Genomic DNA, 20850 nt, shown 5'->3' on the forward strand with positions numbered 1-20850 from the left:
AGCCCTGGCACACAAAAGAGGTATAATAGATGCAGTGTGTACAGGTATATAGTATAAACAGTAGTGTAATATCTGAGGTACGAGGTATAATAGATGCAGTGTGCACATATATATTGTATATACAGCAGGTAGTACATGTGAGGAACGAGGTATAATAGATGCAGTGTGTACAGGTATATACTAAATACAGCAGTGTATTGACGTGAGGTATCAGTCCACTGCTGTATATACAATATATCTGTAAACACTTCATCTATTATACCTTGTACCTAACATATCAGTACACTGCTGTATATACTATATATCTATACACACTGCATTTATTATACCTCGTATCTCACATATCAGTGCACTGCTTTGTATACTATGTATCTGTACATATTGCATGTATAATACTATGTAAAATATGCAGTGTGTGTTGTGTGTTTATATATATATATTCTATACAGAGCAGTTTATTGATGTGAGACATACAAGGTATAATACTGTAGATGCAGTGTTTACAGATATATGTGGTCAGTTATACATAATGGTCACTGTGTGTGAGGTACATGAGATAGTGGTCACTGTAACTGTCTGAAGTATTATACATAAGTGAGCAATGAGTAAAAACAGGGCGGGGGGGGGGGGGGGGGGGTAAATGACAAGAAGTGGAGGACCTCCTCTTACCACTTCATTCCAGTCTGCATGGATCAATGCAGAGCTGATTGTGAACTTCTAATACTTGCTGTTAGGGGTTGAAGGACCTGTGATGAGGTCATCACAGGTCCTGGCAGATGTACCTTTCAAACCTAGGAACTACACCATTTTTGATGTAGTTCCTTTTCTATATCCTGCAGGACCTGTGATGTTGCCACAGGTCCTGGCAGATGCACTGTTCTAGCCTGGGAACTACACTTTCCACTGTGCAGTTCCCTTACAGGACCTGTGATGACATTATCAAAGGTCTTTTTAGCTTTAGAAAGATAGACAGGAGCAATTAGGGGGCGGGCTCTCTCCTCCACTGCGGGCCCCTCTTCCTCACGGGCCCCATAGCAGCTGCGTGGTCTGCCTATATGGTAGGTATGCCACTGCCCTGAGTTCTACTGTTGTTTTTCTTCGATTTGATTTCACCAAACGTTTAAGTGACCGCCGATCACGATCATTCAGGATTTTTTTTTCGGCCACATTTCTTCCTCGAATACGATGGGTCCCCAATATCCTTCCAGTTTTTAATAATGCGTTGGACAGTTCTTAACCCAATTTTAGTAGTTTCTGCAATCTCCTTAGAGGTTTTCTCTGCTTGATGCATGCCAATGATTTGACCCTTCTCAAACAGACTAACATCTTTTCCACGATCACAAGATGTGTCTTTCGACATGGTTGTTTAAGGCTACTTTCATACCTCCGTTAGGTGCGGATCCGTCTGGTATCTGCACAGACGGATCCGCACCTATAATGCAAACGCTTGTATCCGTTCAGAACGGATCCGTTTGCATTTTTTTTTGTTCATGATAATGCAAACGGATCCGTTTTGACTTACACTGAAAGTTAATGGGAGGCGGATCCGTTTTCAATTGCACCATATTGTGTCAGTGAAAATGGATCCGTCCCCATTGACTTACATTGTAAGTCAGGACGCATCCGTTTGTCTCCGCCTTCGTCAGGCGGACATCAAAACGCTGCAAGCAGCATTTTGGTGTCCGCCTCCAGAGCGGAATGGAGGCTGAACGGAGCCAAACTGATGCATTCTCAACGGATCCTTATCCATTCAGAATGCATTGGGGCTAAACTGATCGTTTTGGGCCGCTTGTGAGAGCCTTGAAACGGATCTCACAAGCGGACCCAGAAACGCCAGTGTGAAAGTAGCCTAAGAAATGAGAAGCAACTTATTGCACCAGTTGGGGTTAAATAACTTATTGCCAGCTGAAAGATAATCGCCCATGCAGTAATTATCCAATAGGAGGCTCATAACTATTTGCTTTGTTAAATCCAGGTGGTGACTTTTATTTGGGACAGGCAGTGTATCTCGCAAAATGGTGAGAAATTAAGACATAAACATCCCCTTATGCAGTTCTCTAACACCCCCCAGTCATGAGAATGGGGTCGGGACTTCCCCCCCCCCCCCCCCCTTTTTTTTTAATGGGATGTCGGTCACACATGTGCACTGCAGCTCCCTTCACAAAGGAAGAAACAGTAACCCGTTCTCACTGAATACACAGAGGACAATACCTTTAAACTGAATATACAATGTTTAACAACATTTTGCCTTTTTTATCTATATAGGTGCAAATCCGGTGCTATGTAATACTTTAATAAAGAATTCCAACAAGGTTTTTTGGGTTTTGATATTACAGCATTCACTGTGTGCTAAAAATGACATGACGTCCTTAATCTGCGGCTCAATACGATTATGGCGATACCAAATTTGTATCGCTTTTCTTTTGGTTTTACTACCTTAAAATAAACCTTTGAAAAAAAATCCAAATTTTCCTTGCATCGCAATTTTCTGACAGCCATAGCTTTTTTATATTTTTTCTAACTGCTTTCTGTGTCTTGATGCTGGTATGTTTCTACCTTTTACATAGCTGTCTGTATTTGTCGATTTCTGTATTTCTGTGTGTCTTGCATACAGACTCAGACAGATTGACAATCTTACATTGTGTCTGTATGTTTTTCACAATGTATCTCTCACTATTTTCCATCTCTCCCTGTACGTATTGTTCTGTTTCTCACAAACATCACATGACAGAGGATGCACTCTCCACTGTGTGTTTCAAGAAAGAGACGCAGACCTGGAAGAAGTAGGGCGCATAATTTAAAAACAGAGTCACTTCAGGGGCTGATATGTATCAGGTTAGTTTAAGTGCACCACATACACGCCAACACTACAGGAGTTTAAAAAAAAGTTACATAATCGTAATACCCCTTTAACTTTGTTTACATGATAAATGCCATTTTTTTCAGTGAGACAACCCCTTTAATCCCTTCAGCCACAGTGATGTATCTGAACGTCTTAGCGACTGAGGGAATGTATGGAGCGGGCTGCTGTGCTGAGCCCGATCCATACGCAGCAGGTGCCGGCTGTATAATACAGCAGGTACCCGGCCGCAATGACCGGGATCAGTGATGACGCCAAGTCATTTAACCTTTCAGTTGCCGTGTTCTATAGCAATCAGGGCATCAGTGAGGTTAGGCAGAGAGAGGTGGCAGTGATGATCAAATAAAAGTTAGCAGAACTGCAACATGTCCTAAAAATATTAATGCCATGCGTACATTTCTAGCAGTAATTCCCTAATACTTGTGGCAACTGCAAACTGCAGCTTTATTTGGAGGGGGTCATTTATTAAGACTGGTGTGTTAGACGCTAGTCTTAATAAGGCCCTGCATTGTCTGTGGATCCGCCAAAGTTATGTACAGGCGCCGGACTCTACATAACTTTAGAGGATCCACCACTGCTTCTAAATCTTGCTGGTGTAGATTTAGGCCATTTTCTATGCTAAAAAGGCCCGTCCCCTTTCCCAGGCCATGCCAAGTCCACTTTTATTAGACCTGGCATGAGCAGGGAAGAGTCGCAGATTGTGGCGCAAAGAATCATTTCTGGCGTAGACTGCAGTGCAAAGAAGCATTTCTGGAGCAGTCTGCGACAAAAATAACTTTTGCGCCGCAATCTGCGCCAGAAATACGCCTAATATATATTTCTGTTAGTAAATAACCCACATTGCCTTTCATTTCATTCACTTTCGCCCCTCTTCTGTCTGGTACCTTGTAAGGTTCTTTTATCAGCCGTTTATGTGCAGAAACTTTGCCATGTATTTCTATCCTAGCTAACTTTGTAACCCCTACAGAACTTTAACTTTCCCCTTTCAAAGCGAGAATGAAAACTTCATATCATTAAAACAATCCTAACAAGATGGTGCTTTATAGGAGAATAATGAGTCTCCAGGCAGGACTCTTTGTACTTGTCGACTCACCGAAACGGTGATTACAGAGCCTAATACACATTATTAAGCGCTGGCATTACACAACAGTTCTATAATGATGGCGGCGCTACCTGTTGGGCGCTCTGTGAACGGGAGTCTTCAGGGAGGCAACAAAAACAGTATTAGAAGCGTTTCAGAAAAGCATTTGACCAAAAAGCTCTATTTTTCAGGACGATGTAGTAATTAGTACAATCTGGAAACGATACAGGAGCTTCTGTCAAGTATAAAGTGGCTCCAATTATCCACAGTATATATTTCACGAGTCAGAATGTTATATTTGTAGTTGTTTTTAAGATGGTTAAAGGATAGATTAGTGCTTTGCAACACTTTCATGTAGAAAAAAATGTCTTCCATCATATGTGAGGTTCCAGAGGCCCAACAGAGGACATGACTCTACAACACGAGGACGTGTCCTTATATTTACATTGTTACCGCTATTATCACTGTTCACACAGGACACATTAATAAGATTTTATTTGTGGTTCAAGCCAGAAGATCACCATCTAATAGTAGATTGTGGATGAATTGGTAGATTCACAAGGGCGGGGGTGTGTTGGGACACTTTCACGCGTGGATCTTTCAATTGTTATCTATGATCGTTATGGAAATAAATGAGAAGGCAGCTCCCAGCTCTCTATAGCAGTCATGGGACCCCCTTCTCCAGACAGGTGGCATATTTTGTGGAACACATTTTTAGGGCCCTACTACACGGACAGATAGAGCAGATGACTGTCAGGAACAAAGCGCTCCCTCCAGTCAATCATCTGCTTGCTAGGGGAGGAGACCGCTGCTATTACATGCAGCAATCTCCTCCTCAGTATAGTGACGAGCGATCGCTAATGCGTTGCTCTTCCCTATACTGTCTCATTGTTTGCGAGCATCAGAGCGCCTATTACACAGTGCAATCTGCCGCCAGCAAACCAGGATTTTTTTTAACATGTCAAAAGATCCCGTCCGTTCATCGGGTAATCGCCGGCAATATTACATTGCAACATGATCTTTAATGAGTGTTCATACGAACTCGGTTAGCGATCATCTTAACAATAATCTGCCGATGTAATAGGGCCTTAAGTCTCTTTGTCCAGTGGAAAAAAGAAAAGCACAATAGGTGCAGCACAGTCAAAGCTCAATCTTAAAGCATAGCTGAGAAAAATTATGTTTTAATATAGGCATATTAGCCTCTAGGAGCAACAGGGGCGTTGCTGTTACTCCTAGAGGCTCTGCTTTCTCTGCAACTGCTGCATCCTCTGCACTTTGATTGACAGGGCGAGGCGCGAGCACATTTACCTGTTAATCAAAGTGCAGAGGGTGTGGCAGTTGCAGAGAGAGCCGAGCCTCTCTGTGTAATAGCAACGCCTCAGTTGCTCCTACCTTGAGGCTCATTTGCATATATAATACATCATTTTTCTCAGCAATGCGGGCACATATGAACATGGGACCAACACAGATGTCTTCAGCTGCCAAGTGCACATGTAACAGGTCAGCCAGTTTCATAGATACAAATCTGCTGGTAGATGCCCTTTAAAAAGTAAAAAAAAAAAATATAACATTTGGTGCAAGCCTCACCGCAGACTGGAGTCTAAGCCACAATTCTAGAATACAACTTCAATGAAAGAATCTGTGCTCCAAAGTTTCACGCAAAAATAGTGGATTTATTCACTCAATGCATAAGGCTTGAAATTGAATCCCATGGAGGGACTGCAACATCTCTTGTGCATTGGGTGAACAAATTCACTATATTGGCTGGAAACCTTGGAGTGCTGCTTCCATTGACGCTCTATTATAGACACATTTAGGACTAGCTGAACGTCTTACTGCCAAAAACCCTAAAGCCTCATTCACACGTCAGTGACCCAGACGGCACACGTCCCTATTCATTTTAATGTGTGTATTCACACATCAGTGTTTTAGCACGGTGCGTGGGTCCGTGTTGTTAGCAGGGATGCATGCTCTATTTTGTCCGTGTTCACGGATCCATCACGCTTATTATAGTCTATGGGTCAGTGTCAGTTTCAGCTGTGTAGTGTCAGTGAAACACGGATGACACATGGACAGAAAAAATGGACACACGGATCCATCAAAGACATCTTCACCTTTTCACGGATTTAAGCGTGGACTCGGACGTGTGAATGAAGCTTTAGGGTTACATTACTCCACATGTGCAGAGATTGGTTGATGGTTTCAGAATAGATATAACGGTGAGGTTTTGGGGAGTGGAACGATGGGACCTCTACAGCATAACTACACCTCTAAACCACAAAGCGACGAAGGTCGGGTGACCACAGGATCCAAAGAAACACATGGAGTTACTAGACATCTGTGACAGTTCATCAGGATAAGGTTGCAGCTCAGAGGAATAAATCTTACCTCCCATCCTTCCATCTCCAGTCCCTTCTTTCCATACACATCATAGATGGCTCTTGATTGAGGATCACTAAGCACTGCAATACAGAAAGACTTATATTAAAGGAGTTATACTGTTTTCATACTAAAAGTCCTGAAGGGTTGCTAATAGCAATTTGCAGCGTTTCTAGCATACTAAATACCTTTTCAGCAGCTTTTTGATTCTATCCGCCCCCATGGTGCTGAGGGGCTATTTTAACAACATATAAATGGCAACAACCCCTTTAAAAGATATGGGGATTGCTTGACTAGTAACTCCTCTGGATGTATTTTATTACCTTAAAGGGGTTATCCCATGACTAATGCAAAACATAAAAATCAGACATCATATAGTACATGACAATCTCTTTCTAACAAAGATAGATCCAGCCCTGTACCTCACATGGATCCAGAGATCTCCCCATTCATTGCTCTGCTAGATTTATATCAAGCTGACTCAATGGGAGTGTATTTTCGGCTGCAGCTAAGGGGGCGTGTCCATCACAGCTCAGGAGGCAGTTGAAGGATGAAACTGAGCATGTGCGGCCTTCTCAGTGAGCAGGACAAAGAAATAAGAAAAACAAACAGCAGGTGGCGCTATACAGAATACAGATACATTTTATTGAATAACTCAGTGGCTATGCTAAATTTTTTGTTACATGCAATTACAAAATAATTCAGACCCAGGTGCTGGTTTACAAACTGTAGAATATTTTTTGTGGGACAACCCCTTTAACTCTATCTATGCAACAGGTGCAGCAATTTGGTAACAGACCAACGGTGATGCAGGGAATTCACTGCTGTTTGGTCAGACAGCCACAATACACATTACAACTGATCCTCACCAGTTCCACTGAAGCAAATGTAAATCACCATCAAACCCTAAGTCCCGTTGAGTAGAACCAGCAGAGGTCTGGGCATTTCTGCTGTAAAATGCAGTCCCAATATGGCTGTATCAGCTAAATGTTCTTTCTGGCAGTCTGTATTTTGACTATGGAGTAGCGCATACAGCCCGTCTTAAAACAGCTTGGCTGCTGGTGGACTATAGGTGATCCTTCAGGCAGTGCTAGACTCTCCAGAGAAGTGGTTTACACCCACTGGTTCTCCAGCAATTGCCAACATCTGCTAGGGTATGCTGGGAGTTGTAGTTTTACAACAGATGACGAGTCAAAGGTTGCAGAGGATGCTGCTTCTAGCAAATGGAGTGATTCTCATAAGACTACATTATGGAACTGCACTTTACGCATTTGTTGGTTTTTCTTGAAATTTACCAAAATGCAAAAAATAACACAAATGAGAAAAAAAATACAGAAGAATAAGGGGGAAAAAAATAATGAAAGATAGCAGCGGTATAATCAGAGAGGCTGTTTAGATCAAAACCACTCTGCAAATTGATTTTTGCATATCTGCTATGGATGGGTACATAACGCATGATAAGAATGTATTGTCTTTACATTAATTTATCATCCGCCTCACTCTGAAGCTGTTGGGCTTAGCCATTAAAAACACATTTCAAGGCAAGATGGTAAACAGGACTCCTGACACACTTTTACCACTCTAAAACTCCAGGCTACGGTACATGATGTTCGCGGATTTCTTCTCTGCCTAATTACTAGAGAACAACTTGTGTGCTTTCAAAATCAGACCCTGCTAAGAAATATGGGCGATTAGCAAAAACATTTACAAAGCTGAGCGTATTCAATCCAGACGGACACGTCAACAATTCGGAAGGTGGGGGTGTTTAAACCTAACGTAACGTTTCAAGTGCAATTCCACTTTTTTAAGTTTAAATCAATATAAAACGTTGAATAACTTTTCTGGCTTTGTGTAGATTTGGACTTCTTTTATACACTTCCCTCCATGCACATTCAGAGCTGCATTCAAAATTCTGCTGGCTGCCCGTTGAAACAGACAACTATTTAGCTCCACCCTGCTGTCAGACATGTGACCTCACAGTTAAAGGTGTCCATATACATTAAATGAACGTTTGCTGAACCTGCAGATTGTACGGAGGGGTGCCCCACTTCTTCCTCAACAGCAGATGTCGGAGGTAGAGAGGGACTGGCCATGCTGGATTTCAATATGTCCCATCATTTGTTCTCATGGTAGATATGCCACCTATTCCTTTCCCCATTTGAGGGCATGCATCTAAAGTGTATGGCATTACTAGTTCTAACTGTGTAAGGGTGCATTCACACGACCGCAGTGTTTGGCGGTCCGCAAATTGCAGATCCACAAAACACAGATACAGGTCAGTGTGCGCTCCGCAATTTGCGGACCACACATGGCCGCCACTATTATAGAAAATGCAATTGCGGATAAGAATATGACATCCTTTATATTTTTTGCTGGGTCACGGAACGGAACTACAAATGCGGACAGCATGCAGTTTGCTGTCCGCATCTTTTGCGACCCCGTTGAAATGAATGGGAATGAATGGGTCTGCATCCGTTCGACAAAATTGCGGAACGGACGCAGACTCATTCATACAGTCGTGTGAATGAGCCCTAACTGCCATCTCTGCTCCCTCTTATGGCTCTCAGGTAACAGAAAACCAGCAAAATACTGAATTAAAGGGGTATTCCACTTTCATGAAATTGATGACCTATCCTCACAATAGATCTTAAATTTTAGATTGGTGAAGGTCAGACTCTTGGCACCCCACTGATCAGCTATTTGAAGGGGCTGCGGCACCTGTGCAAGATCTGCGTCCTCTTCAAGTGAATTGGGAGAGGAAGAGGTCATTACCATGCACCACAATGTAGATGGCGTGTAGGTAAACAATGAAACTAATGCAGCTCTCGTACGATCGCCATAGGCTGCAGTCCCTTCAAACAGCTCATCAGCAGGAGTCCTGAGTGGATCCCTTCTGATCTGAAAATAATGATCTATCCTGAGGATAAGTCATCGATATCACAAAACCAGGATACCCCTTTAAGCTTTAGACATGAACGGAGAAGAAATTCCCTTCTGTGACTGATAAGATAATTCAATGTTTTCAGCTAGATCAGGCCTCATGCACACGACCGCTGTGTGCATAAGCGGTCGTTGTTCCGTTTTCCGTTTTTTTTTTCGCTGACCCATTGACTTTCAATAGGTCCGTGGAAAAATCGGAAAATGCACCGTGATTCCGGTCAGTCAAAAAAATAGGACCTGTCCTATTTTTTTGACGGACAACGGTTCACGGACCCATTCAAGTCAATGGGTCCGTGAAAAAACACGGATGTACACAAGATTGCCATCCGCGTCAGTCATCCTTGTCCGTAGGCTACTTTCACACAGACGGATCCGCTGATGTGGGTGAGGGGAAAAAACATAATATCAATCAAAAAGTCGTATGTACCCCAAAATAGTAGCAATAAAAACGTCACCTCATCCCGCAAAAAACAAGCCCTCACACAAGACCATGGCAACACAAAAAGATGATATTTTTTTTTCTAAAAAAACAAACTAGACATATTTGGTATTCTTGTGAACACCATACTAATACGGTGTTGGACCCCTTTTTGCCTTCAGAACTGCCTTAATTCTTCGTGGCATTGATTCAACAAGGTGCTGATAGCATTCTTTAGAAATGTTGGCCCATATTGATAGGATAGCATCTTGCCGTTGATGGAGATTTGAGGGATGCACATCCAGGGCACGAAGCTCTCGTTCCACCACATCCCAAAGATGCTCTATTGGGTTGAGATCTGGTGACAGTGGGGGCCATTTTAGTACAGTGAACTCATTGTCATGTTCAAGAAACCAATTTGAAATGATTCGAGCTTTGTGACATGGTGCATTATCCTGCTGGAAGTAGCCATCAGAGGATGGATACATGTTCTCATTCTGTTTACGCCAAATTCAGACTCTACCATTTGAATGTCTCAACAGAAATCGAGACTCATCTGACCAGGCAACATTTTTCCAGTCTTCAACAGTCCAATTTTGGTGAGCTCGTGCAAATTGTAGCCTCTTTTTCCTATTTGTAGCGGAGATGAGTGGTACCCGGTGGGGTCTTCTGCTGTTGTAGCCCATCCGCCTCAAGGTTGTGCGTGTTGTGGCTTCACAAATACTTTGCTGCATACCTCGGTTGTAACGAGTGGTTATTTCAGTCAACGTTGCTCTTCTATCAGCTTGAATCAGTCGGCCCATTCTCCTCTGACTTCTAGCATCCACAAGGCATTTTTGCCCACAGGACTGCCGCATACTGGATGTTTTTCCCTTTTCACACCATTCTTTGTAAACCCTAGAAATGGTTGTGCGTGAAAATCCCAGTAACTGAGCAGATTGTGAAATACTCAGACCGGCCCGTCTGGCACCAACAACCATGCCACGCTCAAAATTGCTTAAATCACCTTTCTTTCCCATTCTGACATTCAGTTTGGAGTTCAGGAGATTGTCTTGACCAGGACCACACCCCTAAATGCATTGAAGAAACTGCCATGTGATTGGTTGACTAGATAATTGCATTAATGAGAAATAGAACAGGTGTTCCTAATAATTCTTTAGGTGAGTGTGTATATATATATATATATATATATATATATATATATATATAGAAAAATGACAAACAGTTTTTTGTGACTTTACCTCCCAAAAAAATGAGATAAAAAGCAGAAAGCCAAATGTACCCCAAAATGGTGCCAATAAAAACAACAGCTTGTCTCGCACAAAATAAGCCCTCACGTAATTCAGTCAACAAAGAAATTAAAAGTTATCTCTTAAAAACCATGACAGAAAATTCCATGTTAGAAAATCCAGATGCCGCTCCTTCCCTTCTGAGCTCTGGCGTATTCCCAAATAACAGTTTACGACAACAATTGGGGTGTTACTTTATTCAGGAGAAAATGGGTAGCAAATTGTGGAGGGATATTCTCTGGTTGTATTTAGTGAAAAAGAAAGTTTGGGGCTACAGCACCATTTTCTTGTAAAAAATAAATACAATTTTTCATTTTCACAGCCAAGTATTATAAATTCTATTTAACGCCTGTTGGGTCAAGTGCTTACTACACACCTTAAAAACTCCTTAGGTGGTGTATTTTACAAAATGTGGTCACTTTCTTGGGGTTTTCACTGTGGGGATACCTCAGGGTCTCTTCAAATGCAACATAGCGCCCTAAGACCATTCCAGCAAAATCTACCCACCAAAAACCATATGGCGCTCTGTGCACTGCCGTGTGCCCATACAGCAGTTTAGTTTACGACCACATATGGGGTGTTTCTGTAAACTGCAGAATCCGGGTACTAAATATTGAGGTTTGTTTTGCTGTTAACCCTTGATGTGTTACAGGAAAAAAATTATTAAAATGTAAAATCTGCAAAAAAAAGTTAAACTTTGAAATTTCACATCTATTTTGCTTTAATTCCTGTGGAATACTTAACGGGTTAACAACATTTTTACAACCAGTTTTGAATAGTTTGAGGGGTGTAGTTTTTTTTAAATAGGGTCATTTATGGGTGGTTTCTATTATGTGAGCTCCTCAAAGTGACTTCACAACTAAACTGGTCCTTAAAGTTGATTTTGGAAATTTTGTTAAAAATTTAAAAAATTGGTTCTAAAATTCTAAACCTTCTAATGTCCTTTTGGATTTTTTATAAATAAAAGGTAGAACATATTGACTCAAATGTACCATTAACATAATGTACAATGTGTCACGAGAAAACAATCTCAGAATGGCATGGATAAATAAAAGCGTTCCAAAGTTATTACCACATAAAGTGACACATGTCAGATTTACAAAATTAGGCCTGGTCAGGAAGGGGGAAAATGGCCTGGTCTGAAATTGGTTAATCCACGATCTACAAAGACACCCAGATGCTTCTCTACAAGTGACTCTCCCAGTGTACAATGCATGGAGATTATTACTACCAAGATGCATAACTTTACATTTAGGCAGAATGCACACGGCCGTGTTCCGCGGCCGAGAGCGGTCCGTGGTATGCCGGGCTGGATTCCTGTTCAGAGCTTCATGCCGCCGCTGCTGTACAGTAATACACTCGTATAGATCATACGAGTGTATTACTATAGTGCAGCGGCTGCTTGAAGCGCACGGCGTCATAGCAACCAATGACGCCGTGCGCTCCTGCTCTGAACAGGAATCCAGCCCGGCATACCACGGACCGCTCTCGGCCACGGAACACAGCCGTGTGCATTCGGCCTAATACACATTAAATCTCCTTTGCCAATCTGACGCCCAAACACTCAGGGTGTCCAAGTCAGCTTGTATTTTAAGGACATCTTCCATAGACTGCACAGTACTACACAGCTTAGTGTCATCTGCAAAAATAGGAACAGTGCTATTAATTCCATCATCTATATAACTAAGTTAAATAATAGAGTACCCAGCACTGAACCTGGGGGTACACCACTTATAACCCGGGACCATTCTGAATAGGAATCATTGACCACGACTCTCTGGACACGGTCCTTCAGCCAGTTTTCAATCCGATTACAGACTATACTTTCAAAGCCTATAGTGTCTATAATTACCTGTGGAGGACCTAGAGCCCTTTTTGAATATGTGCACCACATCTGCCTTGCGCCAGTCACTTGGCGCTGTACCAGTCCCTAGAGAATCTCTAAATATTAAAAACAGGGGCACAGCAATGACTGAACTGAGCAGTTTAATAATTCTTGGGTGTAATCCAGCTGGACCAGTCATGAACACAAACCAATAAATATTATTTGGGTGCCATTTGTATTCTACTTACTAATGCTAAATTAAAGGGACGGTGTCTCTTTAAGGCTTGGCAACACTGCTGGATACAACGAAGCCTTTATATTGCTAATTCTTTACACAAGTCACCGCTATATAGAAAAGCCTTCGCTTTCCTTACAGCTGCTGACCTTCACACTTCCGGCTTTTGTCTTGGACAATGCTGAACAATCGGCCAATGTGTATAATCTCCAACTGATAATTAAGTCCTACAACACAACACTTCACTCGCCGGCACCTGCTGGAATCTGACAAAAAGCAAATACTATTGATTCCTACACAGGGAACAAGACGGGAGCTTCCAGTATCTGCTGAGTACAGAGGCGTAATCATTAGCGGCAGACATTAGTATCCACCGTATCGGTCTTACAGCATATACCGCTTTGTCACATTTTTCTGGTTCTGTGTGCTTTAAAATTCCAATAATCCGACAAAATCAGGTGTGGATTCACAGAGTAGCCCTGCAATAGGACAGGGCTTAGAAGGACCGAATGAATTTTCAAGGTTATACGCATAACTTGCTGTTATTTATTTTATACAGATCCCCAACATCGTTCTTACTGCAGTATATATGTGCAAAGCCGTCTTTCTCAGTGATGGTTCAGTATCTTGTAAATTATAACCATTCAGTGACTGCTGTAACGGAAAGCAGAGTCGATGTCGCTGACCTCCTGGTGTGATTGTTTTTATAACCAGCAGGCGATGCCAAGAAGTAAACCAGCAGTGTAAAGCAAGGGGATGGACGGAACAGACAGGCGTGCACTCCAGCAGACAACACAACCAAGCTGGAGTCATCAATTATGGGTCAGAACTCACCATAGTACTAGTCATAACAGATGAACCTATGCTTAGAAGCCCTGTGAACTGAAATGATGGCAGCCCAGTCCATCACTTGACAGATCTGGGTCAGGTTTCTCATTACCAGGGACGTAGTTGTAACATAATATAAGACAGGGATTCTCTCTTTGGAGTTGTTTGAATCCTTGGTTCACACGACGCTCATCGATGGGTCAAACAGAGTCCAAAGGATTTATACCATTTTTAGGTATTCAAAGACCATCAACGAGTAGAGATGAGCGAACTTCTGTTTTAAGTTCGGCGTCTAAAGTTCGGCTTCCGGTTAGCGGAGGATCCCGATATGGATTCCGAATTCCGTTGTGGTCCGTGGTAGCGGAATCAATAATGGCCATTATTGATTCCGCTACCACAGACCACAACGGAATTCGGAATCCATATCGGGATCCTCCGCTAACCGGAAGCCAAACTTTAGACGCCGAACTTAAAACAGAAGTTCGCTCATCTCTATCAACGAGCTAAAATGCAATGTGATCCCAGCATTAGCTTACGATAGGACGCTATTGGGCGGATTTAAAAGTGAGACCGTGTAAACCTAGTCACACAGTCTTGAAAAGGAAATGTGTCACCAGAAAATGACCTATTATTTAAATCACATTTTTAGGTTTAACATATTTTTAAAGAATTTTTGATGATGTTATTTTAAATTTTCCATGTCAATATCTACATTTTAGGCTACTTTCACACTCCCGTTTGGTGCAGATCCGTCATGGGTCTGCACAAACGCTTCCGTCCAGATAATACAACCGCATGCATTCGTTCAGAACAGATCCGTTTGTATTATCTTTAACATAGCAAAAAAGTCAATGGGGGACGGATCCGTTTTCTATTGTGCCGTATTGTGTCAGTGAAAACGAATCCGCCACCCATTGTGTGTCAGGACGGATCCGTTTGCCTCCGCATCGTCAGGCGGACACCAAAACGCTGCCTCCAGACTGGACGCATCCTTTTCTATTCAGAATGCATTAGGGCAAAACTGATCCGTTTTGGACCGCTTGTGAGAGCCCATGACGGATCTCACAAACTGAAACCAAAACGCCAGTGTGAAAGTAGCCTAAACAAAAAACATAAAATCCTGCAGTTTCCACACTGATCACTAAGGCTACTTTCACACTGGCATTTTGGCTTTCCGTTTGTGAGATCCGTTCAGGGCTCTTACAAGCGGTCCAAAACGGATCAGTTTTGCCCTAATGCATTCTGAATGGAAAAGGATCCGCTCAGAATGCATCAGTTTGCCTCCGTTCAGTCTCCATTCCGCTTTGGAGGAGGACACCAAAACGCGGCTTGCAGCGTTTTGGTGTCCGTCTGATGAAACTGAGCCAAACGGATCCGTCCTGGCACACATCGTAAGTCAATGGGGACGGATCTGTTTTCTATGACACAATCTGGCACAATAGAAAACGGATCCGTCCTCGACTTATTGACTTTCAATGGTGTTCAAGACGGATCAGTCTTGGCTATGTTAAAGATAATACAAATGGATCCAATCTGAACGGATACAGACGGTTGTATTATCTGAACGGATCCGTCTGTGCAGATCCATGACGGTTCCACACCAAACGCGAGTGTGAAAGTAGCCTAAGTCTAATAGTAGGAGATACATCTTGGTCTGTACAGATCACTTTACTGCAGTCATCTGCTTATCAGTCATTCAAATCCTGTCTTTAATGATATCATCTGTGTGTATAGATAAGACAGGATCTACCATTCACAATAGGTGATTGTCACAGCTTATCTCTTCTTTTCTTGACCTCTGCACAGGTCACAGAGCATGCCTAGAAAACTCTCCCATGTAAGTCAGTAGGGTCCCCTCCTGTCCATTGTGTCTATAGACGATGGGGCTGCCGTAAAGCAATTTTCTTAATGCTTTTTAAATGCAACAGCTCAGGCTGCCCCCATAATCATGTTTAGGAAAGAGAATAAAAAAAAATCTGCAATCAGAAAATAAAAACAGATTAGCAAAAAAGGATATGCGTTACTATCCAGTAGTTAACTGGCAGAAACATTTTTGGTGACACATTTCCTTTAACCCCTTAAGGCCCTATTTCACCTTAAGGACTTGGCCATTTTTTGCAAATGTGACCAGTGTCACTTTAAGTGCTGATAACTTTAAAACACTGACTTATCCAGGCCATTCTGAGATAGTTTTTTCGTCACATATGACACTGGTAAAATGACACTTCATGACACTGGTAAAATGAAGTAAAAAAAATTCATTTTTATTTATAAAAAAATACCAAATTTACAAGTTTCAATTTCTCTACTTCTATAATACATAGTAATACCTCCAAAAATAGTTATTACTTTACATTCCCCATATGTCTACTTCATGTTTGGATCATTTTGGGATGATATTTTATTTTTTGGGGATGTTACAAGGTTTAGAAGTTTAGAAGCAAATCTTGAAATTTTTCTGAAATTTTCAAAAACCCAATTTTTAGGGACCAGTTCAGGTCTGAAGTCACTTTGCGAGGCTTACATAATAGAAACCACCCAAAAATGACCCCATTCTAGAAACTACATCCCTCAAGGTATTCAAAACTGATTTTACAAACTTTGTTAACCCTTTAGATGTTCCACAAGAATTAATGGAAAATAGAGATACAATTTCAAAATTTCACTTTTTGGCAGATTTTCCATTTTAATAATTTTTTTCCAGTTACAAAGCAAGGGTTAACAGCCAAACCAAACTCAATATTTATGGCCCTGATTCTGTAGCTTACAGAAACACCCTATATGTGGTCGTAAACCGCTGTACGGGCACACAGCAGGGCACAGAAGGAAAGGAATGCCATACGGTTTTTGGAAGGCAGGTTTTGCTGGACTGTTTTTTTTGACACCATGTCCCATTTGAAGCCCCCCTGATGCACCCCTAGAGTAGAAACTCCATAAAAGTGACCCCATCTAAGAAACTATGGGATAGGGTGGCAGTATTGTTGGTATAGTTTAGGGTACATATGATTTTTGGTTGCTCTATATTACACTTTTTGTGAGGCAAGATAACAAGAAATAGCTGTTTTGGCACCGTTTTTATTTTTTGTTATTTACAACATTCATCTGACAGGTTAGATCATGTGATATTTTTATAGACCAGGTTGTCACGGATGCGGCGATTCCTAATATGTATACTTTTTTGATTTATGTAAGTTTTACACAATGATTTCATTTTTGAAGCAAAAAAAAGAATGTTTTAGTGTTTCCATAGTCTGAGAGCCATAATTTTTTCAGTTTTTGGGCGATTACCTTGGGTAGGGTATGATTTTTGCGGGATGAGATGACTGTTTTATTGGCACTATTTTGGGGTGCGTGTGACTTTTTGATTGCTTGCTATTACACTTTTTGTGATGTAAGGTGACAAAAAATGGTTTATTTAGCACAGTTTTTATTTTACATTTTTTATGGTGTTCATCTGAGGGGTTAGGTCATGTGATATTTTTATAGAGCCGGTCGATACGGACGCGGCGATACCTAATATGTAAACCCTTTTTTTATTTATGTAAGTTTTACACGATAATATAATTTTTGAAACAAAAAAAAAAAATCATGTTTTAGTGTCTCCAAATTCTGAGAGCCATAGTTTTTTCAGTTTTTGGGTGATTATCTTAGGTAGGGTCTCATTTTTTGCGGGATATGATGACGGTTTGATTGGCACTATTTTGGGGTGCATATGACTTTTTGATCGCTTGCTATTACACTTTTTGTGATGTAAGGTGACAAAAATTGTTTATTTAGAACAGTTTTTATTTTTTATGGTGTTCATCTGAGAGGTTAGGTCATGTGATATTTTTATAGAGCCAGTCGATATTTTTTTATGTAAGTTTTACACAATAACAGCTTTTTTAAAACAAAAAAAAAATGATGTTTTAGTGTCTCCATATTCTGAGCCATAGTTTTTTTTATTTTTTGGGCGATTGTCTCAGGTAGGGGCTCATTTTTTGCGGGATGAGGTGACGGTTAGATTGGTACTATTTTGGTGGGCAAACGCCTTTTTGATCGCTTGCTGTTGTACTTTTTGTGATGTAAGGTGACAAAATAATTGTTTATTTAGCACAGTTTTTATTTTTTTACGGTGTTCATCTGAGGGGTTAGGTGATGTGATATGTTTATAGAGCCGGTCGATACGGACGCGGCGATGATCAGGCGGCGGTGATCGGAACAACACATGACGTACCGGTACGTCATGCGTCCCTAAGGGGTTAAAGGAGGACCTTTCACCACTCCTGACAGGCCTGTTTTAATAGCTTCATGCATCCCCATGTAATAACAATTCTGGAGCATCTATTCTTATGGTAACCAGTTGGGGGGGTGGGGGGGTCCCTGCACAGTCTGAGAATGTCAGCTCTGATTGGATAGAGTCAGTCTGTGCAGGTACACCACCCCCTCTGTACTCTTACTGCAGACTGCTAGCAATTCATTCATAACTTCTAGTAGAAATAATAAAGAAATGGCACAACATAGAGCCATAAGAATAGATGTTCCAGAATTGTTATTACATGTGGAATGCATGTAGCTGTTAAAACAGACATGTCAGGAGTGGTGAAAGGTCCTCTTTAACTGTGCCAGATTTATCACTGTGGCTGATGTTGGATGATAAATCTGTCACATCTTTAGACTGTCTAGTCCAGGTTTACGTTGGCTTTATTTTACTCCAAAAATACTATTACAAACACCTGATTGGTCCCTCGCCGCTGCCCTTCTACTGGATCCATGCTATTCTCTGCTTCCCGATTCTGGCTCGACACACAGGAAATTGCAGGAGATGTCTGCTAGCCAATAACCCACCTCAGCCAGTGAGAGCAGCAGGACCCTGTAAAAGGTCACAATGGAGGGGGTTTCTTTTAAAAACTAATATTCTGCCCCATATATCAAAAATTGGACCACCACAGATAACCCCTTTAAAATCTAGACGTTTAGACCACAATCCAATCGCCCCATCTGTGCAATTCTTCTTTTCTTTTTTTTGGAGACTTGACAAATACCGATCACCTGGGGTTAACAAATCCTAATTTATTTGAATAATGATCTGTTCACGGTCGGATTTACAACTCTGCGACTCAAACATTAGTGACCTGTCACCATTTAAAAAAATAATTATTTCAATAATTAGTCGGATCGCAATTTTCCAGCAGCAGACATTGATTAGAGCGACCTAGGTGAGACAAAGGTGCAAAGCCAGCCGTCATCTTACAAAACCCTCAAAGGAACGTCTCTCCTGCCAGACACACAATTCAAGGGCTGTGAGAAAATTCAATATCTGCCACCAAGGCAGTTTTAGCAAATCTTAAATATCCACTGACCTTCATAGGCCTGGTGGACAAGGTTAAAGAGTTGCTCGGCTTGCTTTTTCAGTTCAGGGTCCCTGTGCTTGTCAGGGTGGTATAACATGCACAGTCTGCGGTACGATGCCTTCAACTCCTCCTGGGTAGCCTGAAAAAGAGAGGAAAAAAAAGAAGAAAGCAAATCAGCGACATCTGTGACCTTCTAGTAACATTTATTGCAGATTTGCCACAGGGTTTATCCTATGTATTGCAGAGGGTCAAATCCACAATGGAAATCCACAGCATAAATTGAAGATTTAAGATCCACAATGGGGGTGAATTTCTTGTGCATTTTTTTTCTGCAACGCGTGGATAGGATGGCTTAGAAATGAATCTTATCCACTATGCTGTTAAAGTAAGATGCTGAAGAGATTTGCTGCACGTAAAAAAAAAAAGAAAAAAAAAAAAGGCAGGATTTCCATCCCATGTGGATGCACTCTGAAGGATATTCTGCATGCTCCTGGCACACAGCCTTGTAGAAATCCTGCAGAGAACAGGGGGTTAATATTCTGCTGATCCGTTCCATTTTCAGTTGGAATACTGGAATAGACAGGGTAGAGGTTGGGAGGCTCCTGCCGCAGCCATTTCTCTTACAGCCAAACCCAGGATAGTGCGGAAAAAGATTTATATTTTTTAAATATTTATCAGTTTTAATTATGTGACAAATTAAGATCAATGGGGAGGAGAATAAATACTGGAATATTTTTGTGCATTCCCTATGTTTAGTGTTCCCTTAACGTGGACCTTTCACCTTGACAAGTGGGGGGGGGGGGGGGGGGGGGGGGGGGTACGCTCCGCTGAGGCTGGTATAACTTTCCTTTTTTTTTTTTTATTGCCCCTCGGCTGCCCCGCTGTGCCCCCATTTTGTATTCAAGCCCTGTATACTAATAGATAGCATCGGTACAGGGAGGAGGAGACGCCAGCTCTTCTTAGTGGACGTCACTGTTCTGTCCCCACATGAAGGCGAATGAAGGTGTAACTGATAATGACTTTGTGACTGGCCTACCTTCGTATCCAAGCAGTGGAGCAGACCGGACCGGCAGATGCTCAGGTTAGATGGATCCAGACGTAGACAGGAGGATGCAATCAAACGTGGGTTTATTGATCCAGACATACAGTGATGCAATACAGGAATGCAGTAGATGCTGTGATGTGGATGTCTTTTCTGAGGCTAACTGCTGAGGCAACTGCTGGTCAAAAACTGATGCCTTCACAAGCCGAGGTGTGTGTCTCCAGTCACAAAGGAATGCAGCACTGAAAAAGGCTACAGGAAGTGACCAGGCCCAAGGCTGCTAAAACCACGCCCAGACGTAAAACTTTATAGACAACGAACGAAGCGTGCAGCATACAAATTCCGGCCAGCAGATGGCAGCAGAGAACAATAGATTTAAACAACATAGGTAAAACAAGAAATAATACAGTGCAGAAATTCAATATGAAAGGAACAGCACACTCCCCGTCTGAAATTCACTTTGGGGATTTCACTATGACGAATGTCCATAAAATATAAACAACCTGTAAAAGAAAACATGTTAGAATGCAAACATAGATTAGTCCTGTTTTCCAACTTGGAATGGAGAAGATCTGCGAAGCTTGATACAGTCCTGTTCACCCATCAGGGACGTTCTCGAT

The 20850-nt window shown here is 41.7% G+C and overlaps 1 protein-coding gene across 1 annotated transcript in view; it reads right to left on the reverse strand.

Moving 5' to 3' along the window:
- The window catches only part of DNAJC11 (DnaJ heat shock protein family (Hsp40) member C11), a 196479-nt gene that overhangs the window by 117495 nt on the left and 58134 nt on the right, over positions 1 to 20850 (reverse strand). The window contains exons 2-3 of the mRNA XM_040429902.1: positions 19198 to 19327; positions 6330 to 6403 (exon numbers count right to left, since the gene is read on the reverse strand). Of these exons, the coding sequence (XP_040285836.1) occupies positions 6330 to 6403; positions 19198 to 19327 (204 nt within the window). The remainder of the gene's footprint in view (positions 1 to 6329; positions 6404 to 19197; positions 19328 to 20850) is intronic.

Source organism: Bufo bufo, chromosome 1 (assembly GCF_905171765.1).
Source record: "Bufo bufo chromosome 1, aBufBuf1.1, whole genome shotgun sequence".
NCBI lineage: Eukaryota > Metazoa > Chordata > Amphibia > Anura > Bufonidae > Bufo > Bufo bufo.